The sequence below is a fragment of the Apis cerana genome, linkage group LG2 (genome assembly GCF_029169275.1).
Source record: "Apis cerana isolate GH-2021 linkage group LG2, AcerK_1.0, whole genome shotgun sequence".
Classification (NCBI taxonomy): Eukaryota; Metazoa; Arthropoda; class Insecta; order Hymenoptera; family Apidae; genus Apis; species Apis cerana.
This window is the reverse complement of record NC_083853.1, coordinates 2781040-2798376: the sequence shown is the minus strand read 5'-3', so window position 1 is coordinate 2798376 and position 17337 is coordinate 2781040. Positions and strand designations below refer to the sequence as shown.

The 17337-nt window shown below is 21.3% G+C and overlaps 1 protein-coding gene across 2 annotated transcripts; it reads left to right on the top strand.

Moving 5' to 3' along the window:
• Positions 1-1601: 1601 nt before the first annotated feature.
• On the top strand, positions 1602-16191 carry LOC107995208 (1-phosphatidylinositol 4,5-bisphosphate phosphodiesterase). 2 transcript variants are annotated; one of them, XM_062072140.1, is made up of 20 exons: positions 1602-1914; positions 2131-2190; positions 2535-2675; positions 2751-2830; positions 3283-3418; positions 4181-4281; positions 4365-4531; positions 5058-5268; positions 6249-6507; positions 7104-7292; positions 9303-9468; positions 11215-11372; positions 12151-12354; positions 12859-13057; positions 13610-13780; positions 13857-13997; positions 14400-14574; positions 14689-14892; positions 15240-15486; positions 15705-16191. In XM_062072140.1, the coding sequence occupies exons 1-20, from the start codon at positions 1744-1746 to the stop codon at positions 15771-15773; spliced, it is 3249 nt and encodes a 1082-aa protein (XP_061928124.1). In that variant the 5' UTR covers positions 1602-1743; the 3' UTR covers positions 15774-16191. The 2 variants fall into 2 exon arrangements, with proteins under 2 accessions (XP_061928124.1, XP_061928123.1); XM_062072139.1 differs by having other exon boundaries at positions 15240-16191.
• The last annotated feature ends 1146 nt before the right edge of the window (positions 16192-17337 follow it).

Sequence of the window (17337 nt, the reverse complement as noted above, 5' to 3'; positions counted from 1 at the left end):
CTTTTTCCTTATTTTATTTTTAAATATATTTATATTCTTCTGTTATCTTTTATTATTTTATTATGGAGATACGATATTTGATAAAATTGTAATTCTAAATACAATTTATAATATATATTTATATATATTATATTTATAATATATTTATATTGAAAATAATAAAAAAAATATTATTGAATTATATTTTTCAATTTATATATTATATTAATATTAAATACAAGTTTGTTTATAATAAATGTAAAACAAACACGATTAAGGATTATGAAAATAAAACATGTTTCTTTAAAGATCACTTGAAATACTTAAATTCTTATTTTAATATTTTATATTCTTTAATACAGAATTTGCTATCATGCACATGCATAGGTTATGTTATTTATTAAATATAAATCTATAAATTAGTAAAGAAAAAATACTTATACACAAACTTTATATAATATTTTTTTTTATTTTTATTATTATTATGTATTATATATATTTCTGAAATTTTGGCAGAGAAGTATAAAGTATAAAGTATAAAGCATAAAATTTAAATTAATATTTAAACAGTATCTTACAATATGAAATAATTATGCAAATAAAAAAATTGTATAATTAGCTAAATTTTTTAAATTTTATATTATTTGGTTGTATAATATATTAATTTGTGTTTCTTTATTATTAAATAATTTTAATATTCAATAATATACGTACCATTTTATGAGTTTCTATCATCTTTTAATTATTTAAAAATCCTTTTATTATAAAATTTCTAGTTTTTTAGAAAATTATATATAAATAGAATAGAAAAGGAAATGAATTAAATCTTACAATAATAAAAAAAAATCTTGCACTAATAAAAAAAAATTAAATTAATAAAGATAATATCTATTGGCATATAAAAATAATGAAATACCAAGATAGAAAAAAATATCAAAATTATATAAAACACATATCTTTTGGCATATAAAAACAATGAAATACAGAAATAGAAAAAAATAGCAAAATTACATTACTATAAAACACATAATTATACAACTTTTTACTATCTTCTTCTTTCTTAAAATTTGACTTCATAATTTATCTCTAAAAAATATAATGTAAAAATATTCAAAAATGATTTAATCTTCACAAAATTGAATGAATTGAATTTTTAAATTTTTTACATTTCTTTGTTTTTTAATGTCATTAATTAATTTTTTAATTAATTTAGTCACGTAATAATTATTATTATTTCTTATTAACACCATATCTGTAAAAATTTAAACTTTGATTCTTATTTTCTTCTTAAAGTTGTTTCTAAAATATTTTATCTTCAAAATATATTTGAAAATAATATATAAAAAATGTAAATTTTATCTAGCTTCATATTTAAAACTATATAAGATTGTTTATAATTGCTAAATACGAAGCTAATATCTATATGCAAGAAATTGATATAACTATAAAACATAATGAAAAAAAATATTTCTTTTTTCTTCTTTTTTTCCCTGAAATAGAAAATCATTATTTATTAACGATATATTTTAAATAAAAACTAACGCATCTTATATAAGTCAAAAATCTGTTATTCGATAATTTCTCCCCGATCTCGAGTTAATCCTCATACGTTAAATTGGATTTTTCTAATCCCATTATGAGTCTTCGAGCACCGTTCTCGGCAGAATGGAATCATTCGAGTCTTGTACCATTCGAAGTTCACATTAAAGTACCTAGAAAAATTAAACCACTTTGCCGACAATAAACTAAAATAAAGTCGGCAATATGACAAAGAAATTCGAGTTTAATTGGCGAATCGAAGTGCCAGAATTGTTGAGAAATGGTTCAACGTTCGATCGATGGTTTGAAGATAAGGAAACGACTGAATACGAACCTAATTGTTTATTCAAAGTCGATGAATATGGATTCTTTATTTATTGGAAGAGCGAAGGCAAGGTATAAAAAAAAAATAATCCACTATAATATGTGTTCAATCAAAAGAAATAAAATTATGAATTTGTTTGACAAATGAATATGACAAAAAAAAATATATAAAAGTTGCAGTGTAAAAAAAAATTTAAATAATATATTCATTTCATTTAAAGTTTCATTTAAGTAATTTTTCATTTAAGTTAATTTTTCATTTAAGTAATTAGAAACATTTTTATGTAGGATGGCGATGTAATAGAATTAGCTCAAGTGAGTGATATCCGTTATGGCGGTACGCCTAAGGTAAATGATACTTTGATTGTTTGTTTGCAATATCTGTTCACAACAATTATGCATTTAATATTCGATTAATTTTTCATTTACTTTAAATATTAACTTTTTGCGAAAAAATTATCACAGGCATAAGTTATAGTTAAATAATAATAAAATTAGGTTCTAATAATTTCTAAATAATAAAATTTTCATAAAACGATATATATATTTTTTTTATTCTTAACATTCAAGTTTTTTAATTTATAATATAATAATTTTTACATAGACTATATTACTGAGAAAAAAATCGAAAGATACGTTTGCAAAGCGTAAAAATATTTTAGAATTTATTTTAAATACTTAAAATTTTTTAGGATCCAAAATTATGTAATAAAATAGGTAAACACGGAACGATGGAAGAAATAGATCAGAAAAGTTTAACTATATGTTCAGGTATTGATTACACTAACATTCATTATCAACATGTTGTTTGTTCCGATGCACAAACGGCTAAGGTAATTGCAATAACAAGAAAAATCTATCATTGAATATTTGGACAATATATTTTCAAATTAACATCTCTGATTTAGGACTGGCAAGCAGGTTTACGTTTAATCACGCACAACACAAAAGCTTCAAATGTTTGTCCAACGATACAACTGATGAAACAGTATGTAACTTGCGTTAAATTTTATTTTTTTTAATTTTTTATAATTCTATGATGATTTCATATATTTCATTTGACATAAAAATATATATTTATCACTTAACATCAGTTATTTCTTTATATTTTTTTTACCGGATATTATAATATTTTTAGGAATACTTTTATATATTATATATATAATATTTTATAGATATTTTTAATTCGAAATAAATGACAGTAAAATTTAATATTGAATACAATTAATTATCATAATTAATTATAAAAGTTAAGTAATGCATTATAAGTATATATTAAATTTTTTATACGAAAATATCTAGTGTTTACTTAGTTATATTAATTTTTTTAATGGTATCTTAAATTGAAAATTGATTTAATAAAATTTTGCAAATCGTAGAATTAATGTGAATTATAATATTAATGAACTTTAAATTGTAATTTTTATATTTATTATTCAGTTGGATGAGATTGAGTTTTCAAGTGGATCCTAAAGGAAAAGTGCCAGTGAAAGTTATATCGAAAACGTTTGCCTCTGGAAAAACGGAAAAACTTGTTTATCAAGGATTGGCAGACATGGGCTTACCTAGTGGAAAAGTAAGTTTCACTTTCAATTCAAACTCATTCTTAAACTACATATTTTAAATTAATTACCTCTAAAATTTCTTTTATATTTAATTTTATAATTTGTAAAAATTAAAAAATTTGTACAAAGATATACAAATATTTGTCCTGTTCAATATCGTGTTTAATTAAAATTTTTACAATTTTAAATCAAATAATTAATATTTGCTGAAAATTAACATTAAAAACTATATTATGTCAATTAGATTATAATTTTTGAATTTTTAATTAAATATTAAGTAGGAAATTTATTCTGTAAATATAAATTAACGAATTTTTAAAATTATTTTCATTAATTAATCATGTAATATTTTATTTTATCTTATTTTATTTTATTTTATTTTATTATATTTTATTTAATATTATCTACACATTATTATTATATTATTATTATTATTATTATATATTTATTCAATTTAATTTTTCTATTAATAATATAGTATTAATTAATCTCGTATTGATATTCTGTATTTAAATATTATTAACATAATTTTTAATAATATTTTGTCCTTTTTTAATAAAATATAATATATAATTAATTGAATAAAAATTTAATTTATTATATATATATATATATATATATAATTAAAATTAATTATATATTTATATGCAATAGAAAGATCAGGACTAATCCATGATAAAAATGTCAGAAAACTAATAAAAAAAGTAACAATAAAATATTAAATGTACGAGAAAAGTTAAGAAAAATAATTACATAAATATTGTTATTTTTAGAGCGATAAAATTGAGCCAAAGGATTTTACGTTCGAGAAATTTAAAAATTTATACTTCAAAATATGTCCTCGAAACGATATCGAGGAATTATTCCAATCGATGTAAGTAATAATTGCATCGTTGTGAATTGCATCATAAATCTTTCTGAATAATGATTATAGTGGCTACAAATGCTATTTTTCAGAACGAAAGGAAAATCGGATACAATCAGTCTAGGACAATTAGTGCAATTTATGAACGAAAAACAAAGAGATCCTAGGCTGAACGAAATTTTATATCCTCTTTATGATGAGAAACGATGCACGGAAATAATCAATGATTATGAAGAAGATGAGAAAGCAAAATCTAACAGTGAGTTTATTTTTAAACAGAGATAGATTATATTTAAAAATTATGGAAATATTTTTATATTGTTATTCTTTTTTTATCAAATATACTATATTATTATATATATATATATTCATGAAATTTTTTTGTCGATTTTAAAAAAACCAACATATATTCATATTACTTAAAAGATAAATATATTATATTATCTATTATAATTTTTTTAATATCTCTATGAAAGAATAGTATAAATTTTTTTTAAAAATAAATGATAGATATTATTTATATTTAAGTATATTTAGATATCTAATCTCTTCTAATAATTAAAATAACAAACTTTTTTATGTTTTTTTATGATAGATTAATTTTTTACAAATTAAATTCAATTTTTAACTTTCTAAGTTTTTTATGTTTGGAAATATTGTCACTTGTATTATATTTTTTTTTCAATTATTCTTATTTTGTTTTCATTAATATTTATTTATTATATTAAAAATAAAGAAACAAATAAACAAACAAACTTATATGTAAAAATATATTTTATATATAGAATCTTTAACTAAAGAAGGGTTCATTCGTTACTTAATGTCGGACGAAAACGCACCTGTGTTTTTGGACAAATTGGAAGAATGGATGGACATGGATCAACCCCTTGCTCATTATTATATTAATTCCAGTCATAATACTTATCTAAGTGGCAGACAAATCGGTGGTAAGAGTACTGTTGAGATGTATAGACAAGTATTATTAGCAGGCTGCAGGTATGTACATATGATTATTATTTATTAATAATTTAGTCCAATTTAAATTTTCATACTGCGCATAAATTTTTCTTTAATTATAATTATAATTAATTCTTCGATTATAATTATAAATTTAAATTATATTATTTTATTTTATTAATGAATTAAAATTGAACTAAATTATTATATATTTTTTATTTTATTTCATATTTACAAAAAATTTGTACTTACTTGATTTTATTATAAATTGATCGTTAATAATGATTTAATATCAAAAATATATAGAAATTATATAATTAAATGTTTTATATATCAATAAATAAATAAATTAATACTTTTATTTAAAAATTAAATTATTTTGCACACACATATTCTTTTTCCATCGAATGATACACGTATCTTTGGCGTATCTTTCATCATTTGCTTACATCATATATAAGATATTAATATATTCTGTAAAATATCCTCCATCTTAGAGAAATAATTCTAAAAATTAAAACGAATATGAAAATTAATATACAAAAATTCAGTTGAGGATTATTTATTAATTTACAAGCAATTTAAGTTTGCATTAACAAGAAAATTCTATTTCTGTCACACTATCTGTCTCTGCCAATTTTCATCCAATATAAAATTAACTAATAACTTAATTAATAAATTATTAATAAATTAACTAATAACTTAATTAATAAATTATTAATAATTAAATTAATAATAAAATAACTTAAATTATATGATAAATAATATCTTAATAAATGAACTTCGATTGATATTTTTATCTCTAGAATCTAGAGCTTTCGAAAGTGTCTCATAAATTTATTAAAACTGTCTATATTTAAATATCTAAATGAAAGTTTGCAAATATTATATCGTTATTATACAACAATATAATAAAATGAGTAAATATTGAGATTATGAAAAATGCTAATATATTATTGTATTAATTAATAAATTTATTAAAAAATAAGTTGAAGAAAGTTAATAAAATGATCCACCAGATGCGTAGAGCTCGATTGCTGGGATGGAAAAGGGGAAGACGAAGAACCCATCATAACTCACGGCAAAGCTATGTGTACTGATATCCTGTTCAAAGATGTGATATACGCTATAAGAGACACAGCATTCGTCACTTCGGAATATCCTATAATTCTAAGTTTCGAAAATCATTGTTGTCTGAAACAGCAATATAAGTTAGCAAAATACTGCGATGAAATATTTGGTGATCTGCTGTTGAAGGAAGCTTTGCCAGATTATCCGGTATGTGCTATTTTCTTTTTTGCTGAATCTCGATAAACAAAAGATTTAGTATGGTTGGTATCATGTATGTGAAAATGAATTTTGTTATAATTTAAAAAAAAATCGAATTATCATAACGAAATATACAAGCAACAATTAAATTAGAAAAATTTAAAAATTTAAAATTATTCATATTTCTTTCAAATTGATGATTATTTAAATAAACAAGACTATAATTATTTTTCAATGATCATTTTCTCGAATATTTTATTTAAATAATACTCAAATCTATTTTAAAGAATAATAAGAATAATCAATAAAAAATTATTAATTACTATTACAAAATCAAATAAGAATTTATTTAAAAATGTATCGACGTTAAAAATAGTAATACGCAGAAATATTTCATTTTTCCCGTGCAACTCGTGTTTTGGCCCCAACGCGGGGATGATGCTAGGGGGAATTTTGTAAATTTTTAACAGTACCGTTAAAAAATACGAGTTCACCGGATTCAACGTGAACAGATCAAATGAAAAAATGAGGAGTGTGCTTATCGCGTGGATGAATGTCCCGCGAGAAATACGTTCATTTTGTAAATCGTAAATAAAATGGCGCAGCTTGAACCCGGGCATCCACTACCACCGCCGAGCGCGCTCAAGCGAAAGATATTAATCAAGAATAAAAGATTGAAGCCGGAGGTAGAGAAGGTGGAGCTCGAGTTATTCCGCTCTGGGCAATTCGAAGCGAAGGACGAAGTTGTCGAGGATGCCAGCGCACCTGCTGCACCTCCTGCTGAACCTCCAAAGGTTAACAATATGATAATATTTATTATTTATATTTATTATTAGAGCTTAATTACATTTTTCTAGAAATCTTTCTAATTTGATGAGTAGTTTAATTATAATACGATTAATAATAGAAATATGAAAATTATCGATAAATAGATCTATGAACTCTTTGTAAACTATAGATATAGAAATCTTTCTCATCTTTTCTTAGAATGTGAATAATTTAATTAAATATATAATACAATAGTATGAGCAATAATCAGCTGGTAATCTTATAAATGATTTTTAATCTTGATAATAATTTTTATAGATAAAAATCTTTCTTATTTTTTTCTTAGAACATGAATTTATTATAAATAAATAATATAAGAATGATTAATATTTATATTATTGTAATATTAATATAATGAAATTTTGATGTTTCGATCATGTCAAATTATTGATTAAATATATCCGATTATTGGACTATATTTCTAATAAGATGAAAAAAATCATAGTTAATATAAAAATTTGTTAACAAAAATACAAAATATATATGTATATATGTAAAAATATAAAATATATAAAAAATAATATGAATACATCTATTTTTATATAATTGAGATGATACATATCAAAATATTGGATGCAGTATAAATTCATTGCAGTATAAATCATCATATTCATAATTGATATAACTAATAATTTTTAGTTTTTGAGATTTTAATTAATATAAAATAAGATTAATTCTAAAATTTTAAATCGACATAAATTGAATTATTCTAAAATATGATTTTTTCTTACATTTGCTAATATGCTTATTAGGATGAATTCTTTCGACTTTTTTTAATTTTTATTGCCACGAATAATTTTTCTTTTAAATAGTTTTCATGTACAGGTTGTGGAAGAATATAACGAGCTGCGGTTTACTTTTATTTTTCAGTGTAATTAATTTTCTGGTTAAGCTTTGATAAAAAATAACTTTTGAAAAAATTGCTTTGTTGAAAACTTATAAAAAAGATATAGCTCGAGGGAAGGAATATTGTTACATTATTACGTTACTAGTATCGAATATATTATTATATATTCGATATTAAATAATATTCGATATTAAATTAAAATAAAATTAATGATATTTATATTATTGAAATAATTATACAGAAAAAAATAACTCAGTGACAAATAATGACAAATAATATTTGTCAAATATGTTGATATAAGAATCGAATTAAATTTTTTTATTTATTAAAAAATATATATATATTTTAATGCTAATATATTTTATTCTATAATTCTGTTAAAGAATTTAACATTTTATATTTAAAATAATTTTTAAATATAAAATAAAATTATTTTTATTGTATAAAAATTTTAAAAAACGCATATCTTTTTTTAAATTACAATGTTAATTACAATTTATGATTTTATATCTTGTCTTTTACTTTGTTAAAAAAATTTTATAATTTCTTCCCTATACAACTTCCCTATACATGATAGTTAAGGAAGTACAACTCTTATTAATTTTGTAAACAGATTCACAGTGAATTCCTTATAGACTGCTTTAATCTGAGAATGTTTTTAATTAGATGTATAACTTTCTTAATAGAAATAGATTGCATAGCAAAAGAGGTTATTTTACTTGTTTTAGAAACTCGACTGACTAGTTGTTTAAAACTTATAGAAGTCTTGAAGTAAACTCATTTCTTGTTTAAAAAACTTGTTTTAAAAATTTTGCAAAAAAAAATAACAAAAATAATACAAATTTTATTTTTTTCATGATCTTTATATGATTGCTACTATGTCACAGAATTATTATTATTTAAATAAAATTAAATTCATACCGTTACAAAATTCTTGTAAATTATAAATTATTTTTCACGAAAAAAGTAAAAAATTTTCAAGTTCGTGAAATCGAAATCTTTCAAATTTCGAAAAATTCATTTATATATATATATATATATATGTAATACATTATTAATTGATTCTATCTATATCGTTTTTTATAATACTTTATGCATTCTATTTGAAAATATTTTTCAAACATTTCAGCAAGAAGCTGCGCCGGCCGAAGGTGCACCCCCAGGTGAAGGAGGTGCTGAAGGAGAAGCGCCTCCAGTTCAATATACTGGTAGCACGATGGCCTGCCATCCTTGGCTTTCTTCTATGATTAATTATGCACAGCCAGTGAAATTTCAAAGCTTTGAAACTGCGGAAAGTATGTAAAGTATATTTTCTTTTTTCCATAGTAACATATAGAAGCATTATATTTCATAATCTTTTGATAAAGTATGGTATATAATATCGAACAAAAATTTAAAGCAATTATACATACATACATATATCTTTTTTTATGTATTATTATACTATATTACAGATATTAAATAACAATCTACAATTAGAAATTATAATCATACATATATCATTCTATTTATTTTCTATTTATCTTTATACATATTTGCATTTTATTTATAATCGATTTCTTAAAATTTTTAAAACATATTATTTCAAACATGATTTTTTTTATATTATGAATAAATTAAATATAACCATACAATGTATAATTGTATAATGTATTGAAAAAAAATAAATTTAAAATATTCCTATTTATATATGATTTTCTGAAATTTAATTAGTGTATGCTTTCATAATTTAATATTAAAATAAATAAAAAATTGTATAAAAGTAAAATTACTTTCATATTACTGTTAATTAAATGAATATATTTAGAAAATAGTCTTAAACTTTCGTCTGTAGTTATATTTTCTATCGTTGTATTCATTATGCTCTTTTTCATTAATATTCTTAAAATATAATATGGTTTATTCTTATCTATATAATTGTTTCTATATTCTGATATTTTTTATAATAATACTGTAATAATAATAATATTATTATTATATATTTATTTATAATAAAAAGAAACAACTTTACAAGTAATGTTAAAATTTACATTTAATAATTTATTAAAAGTTATTAGTTTTTTTATTTCTTATACATGAATAAAAATTTAAATCTATATTACAGTTAGATAAAATTAATCATTTTTTTTTTAATTTTTTTTTTCAAAATATTAATATAGAACGTTGACATTATTGATATCAATTTTTTATACTATATGAATAATAGTATAAGATTAATAAGTTTTATTAATTTTTATATAAGCAATATATTTGCTTATTTTAAATTCTTTGATTGATAAAATGAAATAGACGAATAAAATATATAATATATATATTTTATATTTATATTGCATATATAAATATCCAATTGCTTTTATCCAAAAATGTTAACAGAATTGTTCTTCATATAGATTTTACAAATATTTAAAAAGCAATTGAACGCATTATGATAAATACATTAAATTATAATTTATTATTTTACACAAAATCTGATAAAATTTAAAGTAAAATCAATTTCGTTGATATATTATTTTAAATTTTCAAATAAATTAAAGAACGCAACAAGGAAATTTAATAGATAAAATCTAATAGAAAAAAATAAAATGATTTAATGAAAGTTAAAAAGATTAATTAATAAAAAAATTATCTTACTTTGTTTTACATTATAATATATAGTTTTGATTTTGTTAAATAAAAAGATAGAAAAAAATAAAATAAAAAAACAAGAAAAATCTTTTAAAAATAACCAGATTTCAAAGTTGCTTAAAAATAAATTTCTTGAAAATATTCTAAAAGCAGGACGTTGATGTTTACTTAGGTAATAATAGACTTGAATAATTTATTTGAAACAAGGTTCTAAAAACAAAAAATTATTTGATAAAACTGAAAAATAATATTAAATTTTTTGAAGTTGAATTAATGGAAAATATTTTTCTTCTTGATATTGCGAACTAAAAATATTTTAATAATTATGTAATTTCAATTAATATTTAATATATAAAATAATAATTTCAATAATTGAATATACTTATCAAAGAAAAAAAAAAACATTATTGTTGCAGAAAAGAATATTCATCATAATATGTCCTCGTTTTCGGAGACCGCAGCACTCAACTACCTAAAAACAAATGCCATAGAATTTGTTAATTATAATAAACGTCAAATGAGTCGAATCTATCCAAAAGGTACTAGAGCTGATTCGTCAAATTACATGCCACAAGTGAGTCATTATTTATATCGTGTTATTTGAAATGTTTATCACAAAATTTAAAAAAAATTTAAGTTAAAATTTTTATAGTATCAATAAATATTTTATCAAATGATATATTTTTATTATATAATTATTTATTTTATTCTATTGTTGCCATTTATTTATTTTATGAAAAAATTGTTTACAAACTATAATTGGTATAAAGTATTTGAATATTCTTATTACAAAAAAATAATTTTTCAAAGATTAAAATAAATGATAATCGAACAATAGGTTAAATTTTTAATTAAGTAGATAAATAAAAATGATTCATATTTGAATTAAAATCTAATAATCTTTTTATTTAAATAATTTTAATGTATTTAAATTATTTTGCATTAGTTTGTATAAAAAATAAAATTATCAAGCATTGGAGATTGTAAAAAGTTCGATATATTACTATCTTATTGAAATATGAAATCTGATGTTTTTATCAAAAATAATATCTTTTCTACTGGTCACCGCTATATTTTTTTTATTTAATTGACATATTTAATATCCAACTGACAGGAATTATTGTTAAACAAATAATCTCTTAAAATATACAATAAATATAAATAAATAAAATATAATAAAAATATAATAAAGTACAAAATAAATACTATAACTCGAAAAATAAATCTAAATGAAAAAAAAATCGAAAATATAAAGAATAATTATTATATTAAAAATTCCTACCTCTTTTTATTTTTCTTTTCTTAATTTTCATCAAATATAAAGATTATACTATCATTTATATATTTCTTAGGTATTCTGGAATGCAGGCTGTCAAATGGTAGCCTTAAATTTTCAAACACCTGATTTGCCTATGCAATTGAATCAAGGAAAATTCGAATATAATGCAACAACTGGATATTTACTGAAGCCTGATTTCATGAGGAGACCGGATAGAAGCTTCGATCCATTTTCAGAAGACGTAGACGGAGTTATCACAGCCCAATGTTCCGTTCAAGTAATTTCAAATAAAAATTTAATTTTATTATAAATTAATATTATAAATAATCATGTATTAACAACAATAAGAAGATAATCAACATTTTATTATTATATACATCGATGAATTTTATTTTTACTCTATTATTTATAATTAACCACATAATTTACTGAAAATACAACAGAATCTATTTAATTTTTCATTTTTTTTTTAAATTTTTAAAATATTATATTTTTATTTATGATATAGTACATTTATAAAATGATTTATTGTTTTATTTTGTCACAAATTTAACTAAATTATTGATATAGCAAAATTTTCTTTTAGCTAATTTTTATAAATTTTTATTAATTTTTTTAAAGAATTTGAATCTTTATGTAATTAAATTCTATTTTTATAATATTATATAAATATAGAGACAATATATAATAAAAAACAATTTATAATTAAAAAAATAATAAATTGTTATTATTACCATTATTAATATTATTAATACTATATTCTATATATTCTATATATCAGGTTATAGCAGGACAATTCTTGTCTGACAAAAAAGTCGGCACTTACGTTGAAGTGGATATGTACGGTTTGCCAGCAGACACGATAAAAAAAGAATTTAGAACTCGAATGGTGCCTGGAAATGGTTTGAATCCAGTTTACAATGAAGAACCGTTTCTATTTCGAAAAGTTGTACTTCCCGATCTGGCTGTACTCAGATTTGGTAATTTTAATATTCAATATATAATAATTTTAATAAGATTTATGCTATGAAATATTTATAATCAATAAGTTGCAATAGATATAAAATGTCTAGATATTTTACTTTAATGTAAATATAGTACACAATATAAGAGATTATTTTTAGAATTAATCGATTTGTTAAAAAAAATTATTTAACTTTATAAATTTAATTTAATCATATTTTAAATTCAACAATTTTTATTTTGAACACTTTTCCATTAAATGAATCTTTCTTCAGAATTTTGATATGAAACTTTACATTCGTATCCTTTCTTTATATATTAACATTCATTAAATATTACCTCTCTAATACTTTTCTTCTAAATGAATCTTTTTTCAGAATTTTATTGTTCCAGTATAATGATCTTGCAATACATAAAAAAAAATTTCATATCATTTTTTTCTTCTAACAAAAGAGTATACTATTTTTTAACATTAAATTTAATAATGATTAAAGAAGCAAGTTATTTCCACTATCAGAAAATAATCGTATAATTTTGATTTCTTCACTTGACATTTATTGTTCGGATAGGTGTATACGAAGAGAGCGGGAAATTGTTGGGTCAACGTATTTTGCCGCTGGACGGCCTTCAAGCCGGATATAGACATATTTCGTTGAAGACTGAGGCGAATTTCCCCATGGCACTGCCAATGTTATTCTGCAACATTGAGCTAAAGATTTACGTACCCGATGGATTCGAAGGTAATACCTTGAGCAAGAACAAAAATAGAAATATATCACGATGACTGTGATTCGAGCACGCTTTCTCGACTTGCAGATTTCATGGCTGCTCTGTCTGATCCGGGTGCATTTAGTAAGGGAGCAGAGAAACAAGCAGAGACTATGAAGGGATTAGGAATTGAGCAAACCGACGCGAAGGCAGAGGCGAAAAAGAAGGAAGAAGAGAAGGCTAAAAAGGGTATATATATTTTTTTAAATAAATTATATTTATAAAGATTAAAACGAAAAACGATTATTTCAAAGCTTTTACAAGGTAAATTTTTATAATTGTCATTATTAATTAAATTATTCGTTCATAGTTTTAAATTTATCAAAGTTCTTATCGATTTATGAAAATTTCATTGAAAATTAAAAATATTTTTATTAGTAGAAGATTTTCATACGATTATATGAAGCAAGTGAAATATAAATATAAAAGATATGTAAAAACTTATGATCAAATATAAAAATTTAATTAATTCTTATCTAAATAATTTTTGCAAAGTTTAACAATATATATATACATAGTATACAATATATGTTATAATTTTTATCAGTTATATATCTTTCTATAAAATTTTTCACTTATATAATTTTTCAGAGGAATTCAAGCCAGAACCGATTACGATAGAAACGCTGAAGAAAGAAAAAACGTACAAATTTGGTAAGAAGCAACAAAAAGAGTTGGATACAATGAGAAAGAAACATTTGAAGGAACGACAGACGATGCAGAAAAATCATTGCAGTGCCATAGATAAATTAGTGAAGGGAAAAGAGTATGTAAACAAGGGAAAACTTTGGATTTCTTTAACTAAAAATTATCATCATTAATATTCACTATTAATTATTGATATTCAATCCAATTTGATAATGATGAATCTTGAATTTAGCAAAAATGCGCTGCTCCAAGACGCTAATGTGAAAAAAGTTATAAGTGAACAAACCGCGCAATGGTCCGCCATGGTAGAACGACAACGGAAAGAAGAATGGGAAATGCTGAAGAGTCATACAGAAGTTGGTCGAGACGAATTCAAAAGATTAATTGATATTGTACAAGCTAATCAAGTTAAACAATTACAAGCAAAACATGACAAGTATGCAAGATACTATCTTTAATTTCATTTAATTTTAATAATTTTTGTAAATATTTTTTCGTTCGTATTTAAATTAATTTTTTAAACTTTTTGGAAATATATTTGAGATATGAAATTCTTAAATTTTAGATACTTAAGTTGTAAAATTAAAATTATATAAAATTATATATTATAAATATTGCTTTATTAATTAATTAATTTGTGAATTTAATCTTTTTGATAAATAACATATTTATAATTTTATTCGTTATTTATTTCTTAATATATATTAATTATTATTATATGATATTGGTCTGTATTATTTAATATGTAATAAAAAACTTAATAATATTATTTTCTAATTTCAGAGATATGAAAGACATGAACGCGAATCAAGCAAAAATATCTGTGGAAACGGCTAAAGAAGTAATGAACGATAAGGCATTAAAGACTAAGGGAGACAAGGATCGTCGACTTCGTGAAAAAAAGGAACAGAATACAAAAAAATTCATGCAAGAAAGAAAAACTGTACAGATCAAACAAGGACGTGAAAAGGAAAAATTAACAAAAATTCATGAGAAACAAGTAGCAGAATTGGATACCAATATTGACTTGGTAAAATTTTATAATTTTATTTCAAGAAATAATTTCTTTTTAATTTTTTATCAATATGAAAAAAAAATAATAGACAAAATATATCTTGCAATCAATTACTATATTAAACATTTAAATATTATTAATTGTAAAGTATATTAAATTTGTTTTTTCTTCAATAATATTTTTAAATTATTTAGCTTGAATATGATATATATAAGAATGTATTTTTATTACAGACTATTGAAATGTACAAGAACGAAGTAATACATTTGGACTTGTCGTCTAAGACAGAATTTTTTGTCTAAATTATCTATAATTAAAATCAAGTTTTTCTTTTTATTTAAAAGTTAATTTAAAAACATATTTTCATTAAATATTTATTTGATCTTACTTTTTATCTTATTGTTTTTAAATATTATGTGATTATTTTTATATATTTTATCTGTATTATTTATATACTCCATACGATAACATTTTAATCATTTTTTATGAATCTTTACACGTATACATGTATAATTCGTTTGATATTTCTTTATACGAATTACATATTTGAAATTTTCGAAAAAAGTATAATGTGTAGAAGATTTATACGAACATTTAATATCTAATATTTAAAATTAATCAAAATTTAGAATATTTCTTAGTACTATAAATAAATTTTATCTACAATTGTAAACTTTTATGAAATCACATTTCAATAAATTTCTAAGAATCTAAAAGTAATAATCTTCAAACATTTAATTACAATTATAAAACATTAAATTATCCAGAATAACTTTTACTATTTTTCCGTATAATTCCGTAAAACATTATCATTTAATTTCAATATAACGATACATACCGTTAATTTCAATTTAAATCATTGTGTTAGAATTATCACTTTATAAAAGATTTTTTTTGTACATTTTTTGTGCCCTTAGTAGCAAACTGAAACATTATAAATATACTCTGTAAAGTGATAACATGAACACACCAAGTAAGTTAAATAAACGAACACAAAACTAACAAACTCGAGCAATGACCTATATCTTTGCCAGTGATTTAAACTGTTCTCTCCTTATGCTGTTTCACATAGCATTGAATAAACGATAGCTTGTAAGCTCGTAAAGAGGCTGTCGATCAGGCAGAAGCCTCATCCAATAGCCTATCATGTGTTCCATGAAGGAAGTTCTCAAACATCCGTATTTCAAGAAGGCGTCATTGAAGTAGTTACCCGAATAATCGAAAGCTGAAATCAGAAAATAGAACAAGCATCGATGAATATTCAGAATAAAAATTTCTATAACTCGATGTATTATATAATGACTACAATGTACAATGTAGAATATCAAATACTTAGAACGTAGATTAAATATTTGATTTATTCATAGAAATTTTCTTGAATCGCAAAAAGTTATTTTTTTATTTAAGGCGCGAAAGATTTATTAAGATAAAAGAATTGTAGTGATGTAAAGTCGTAAAGAAACTTTTCAATGAAATAAGAGAGAGAAAAACTAAAATAACAAAAGAATTCATGGTTGAGAGAATACAACAAAAGGTGAAAACAATTGGGTATACTTAAATATTTTATGCGAATTTTTAATAGGTTATGAGAAGACTATAAATTTACGTTTTCTTATATTATTCGTCTCTTTAATGATATTAAAAATATGAATTTAATGAAATTTCAAAAAAAGTTTAAAATATTAATATATTTATATTTACTATTTTTTGATAAAAGAATATTTTATAATTTATTTATAATTTGCGAATTTTCCAATTAAATACAATTTTTGTGTTTCTTTTTCTCTTTTTGTAACATGAAAATATTTATTCAAAACTTTCATTGTTTCTTAGAATTCAAATTTGAATTTCTTATTATTACCTGAA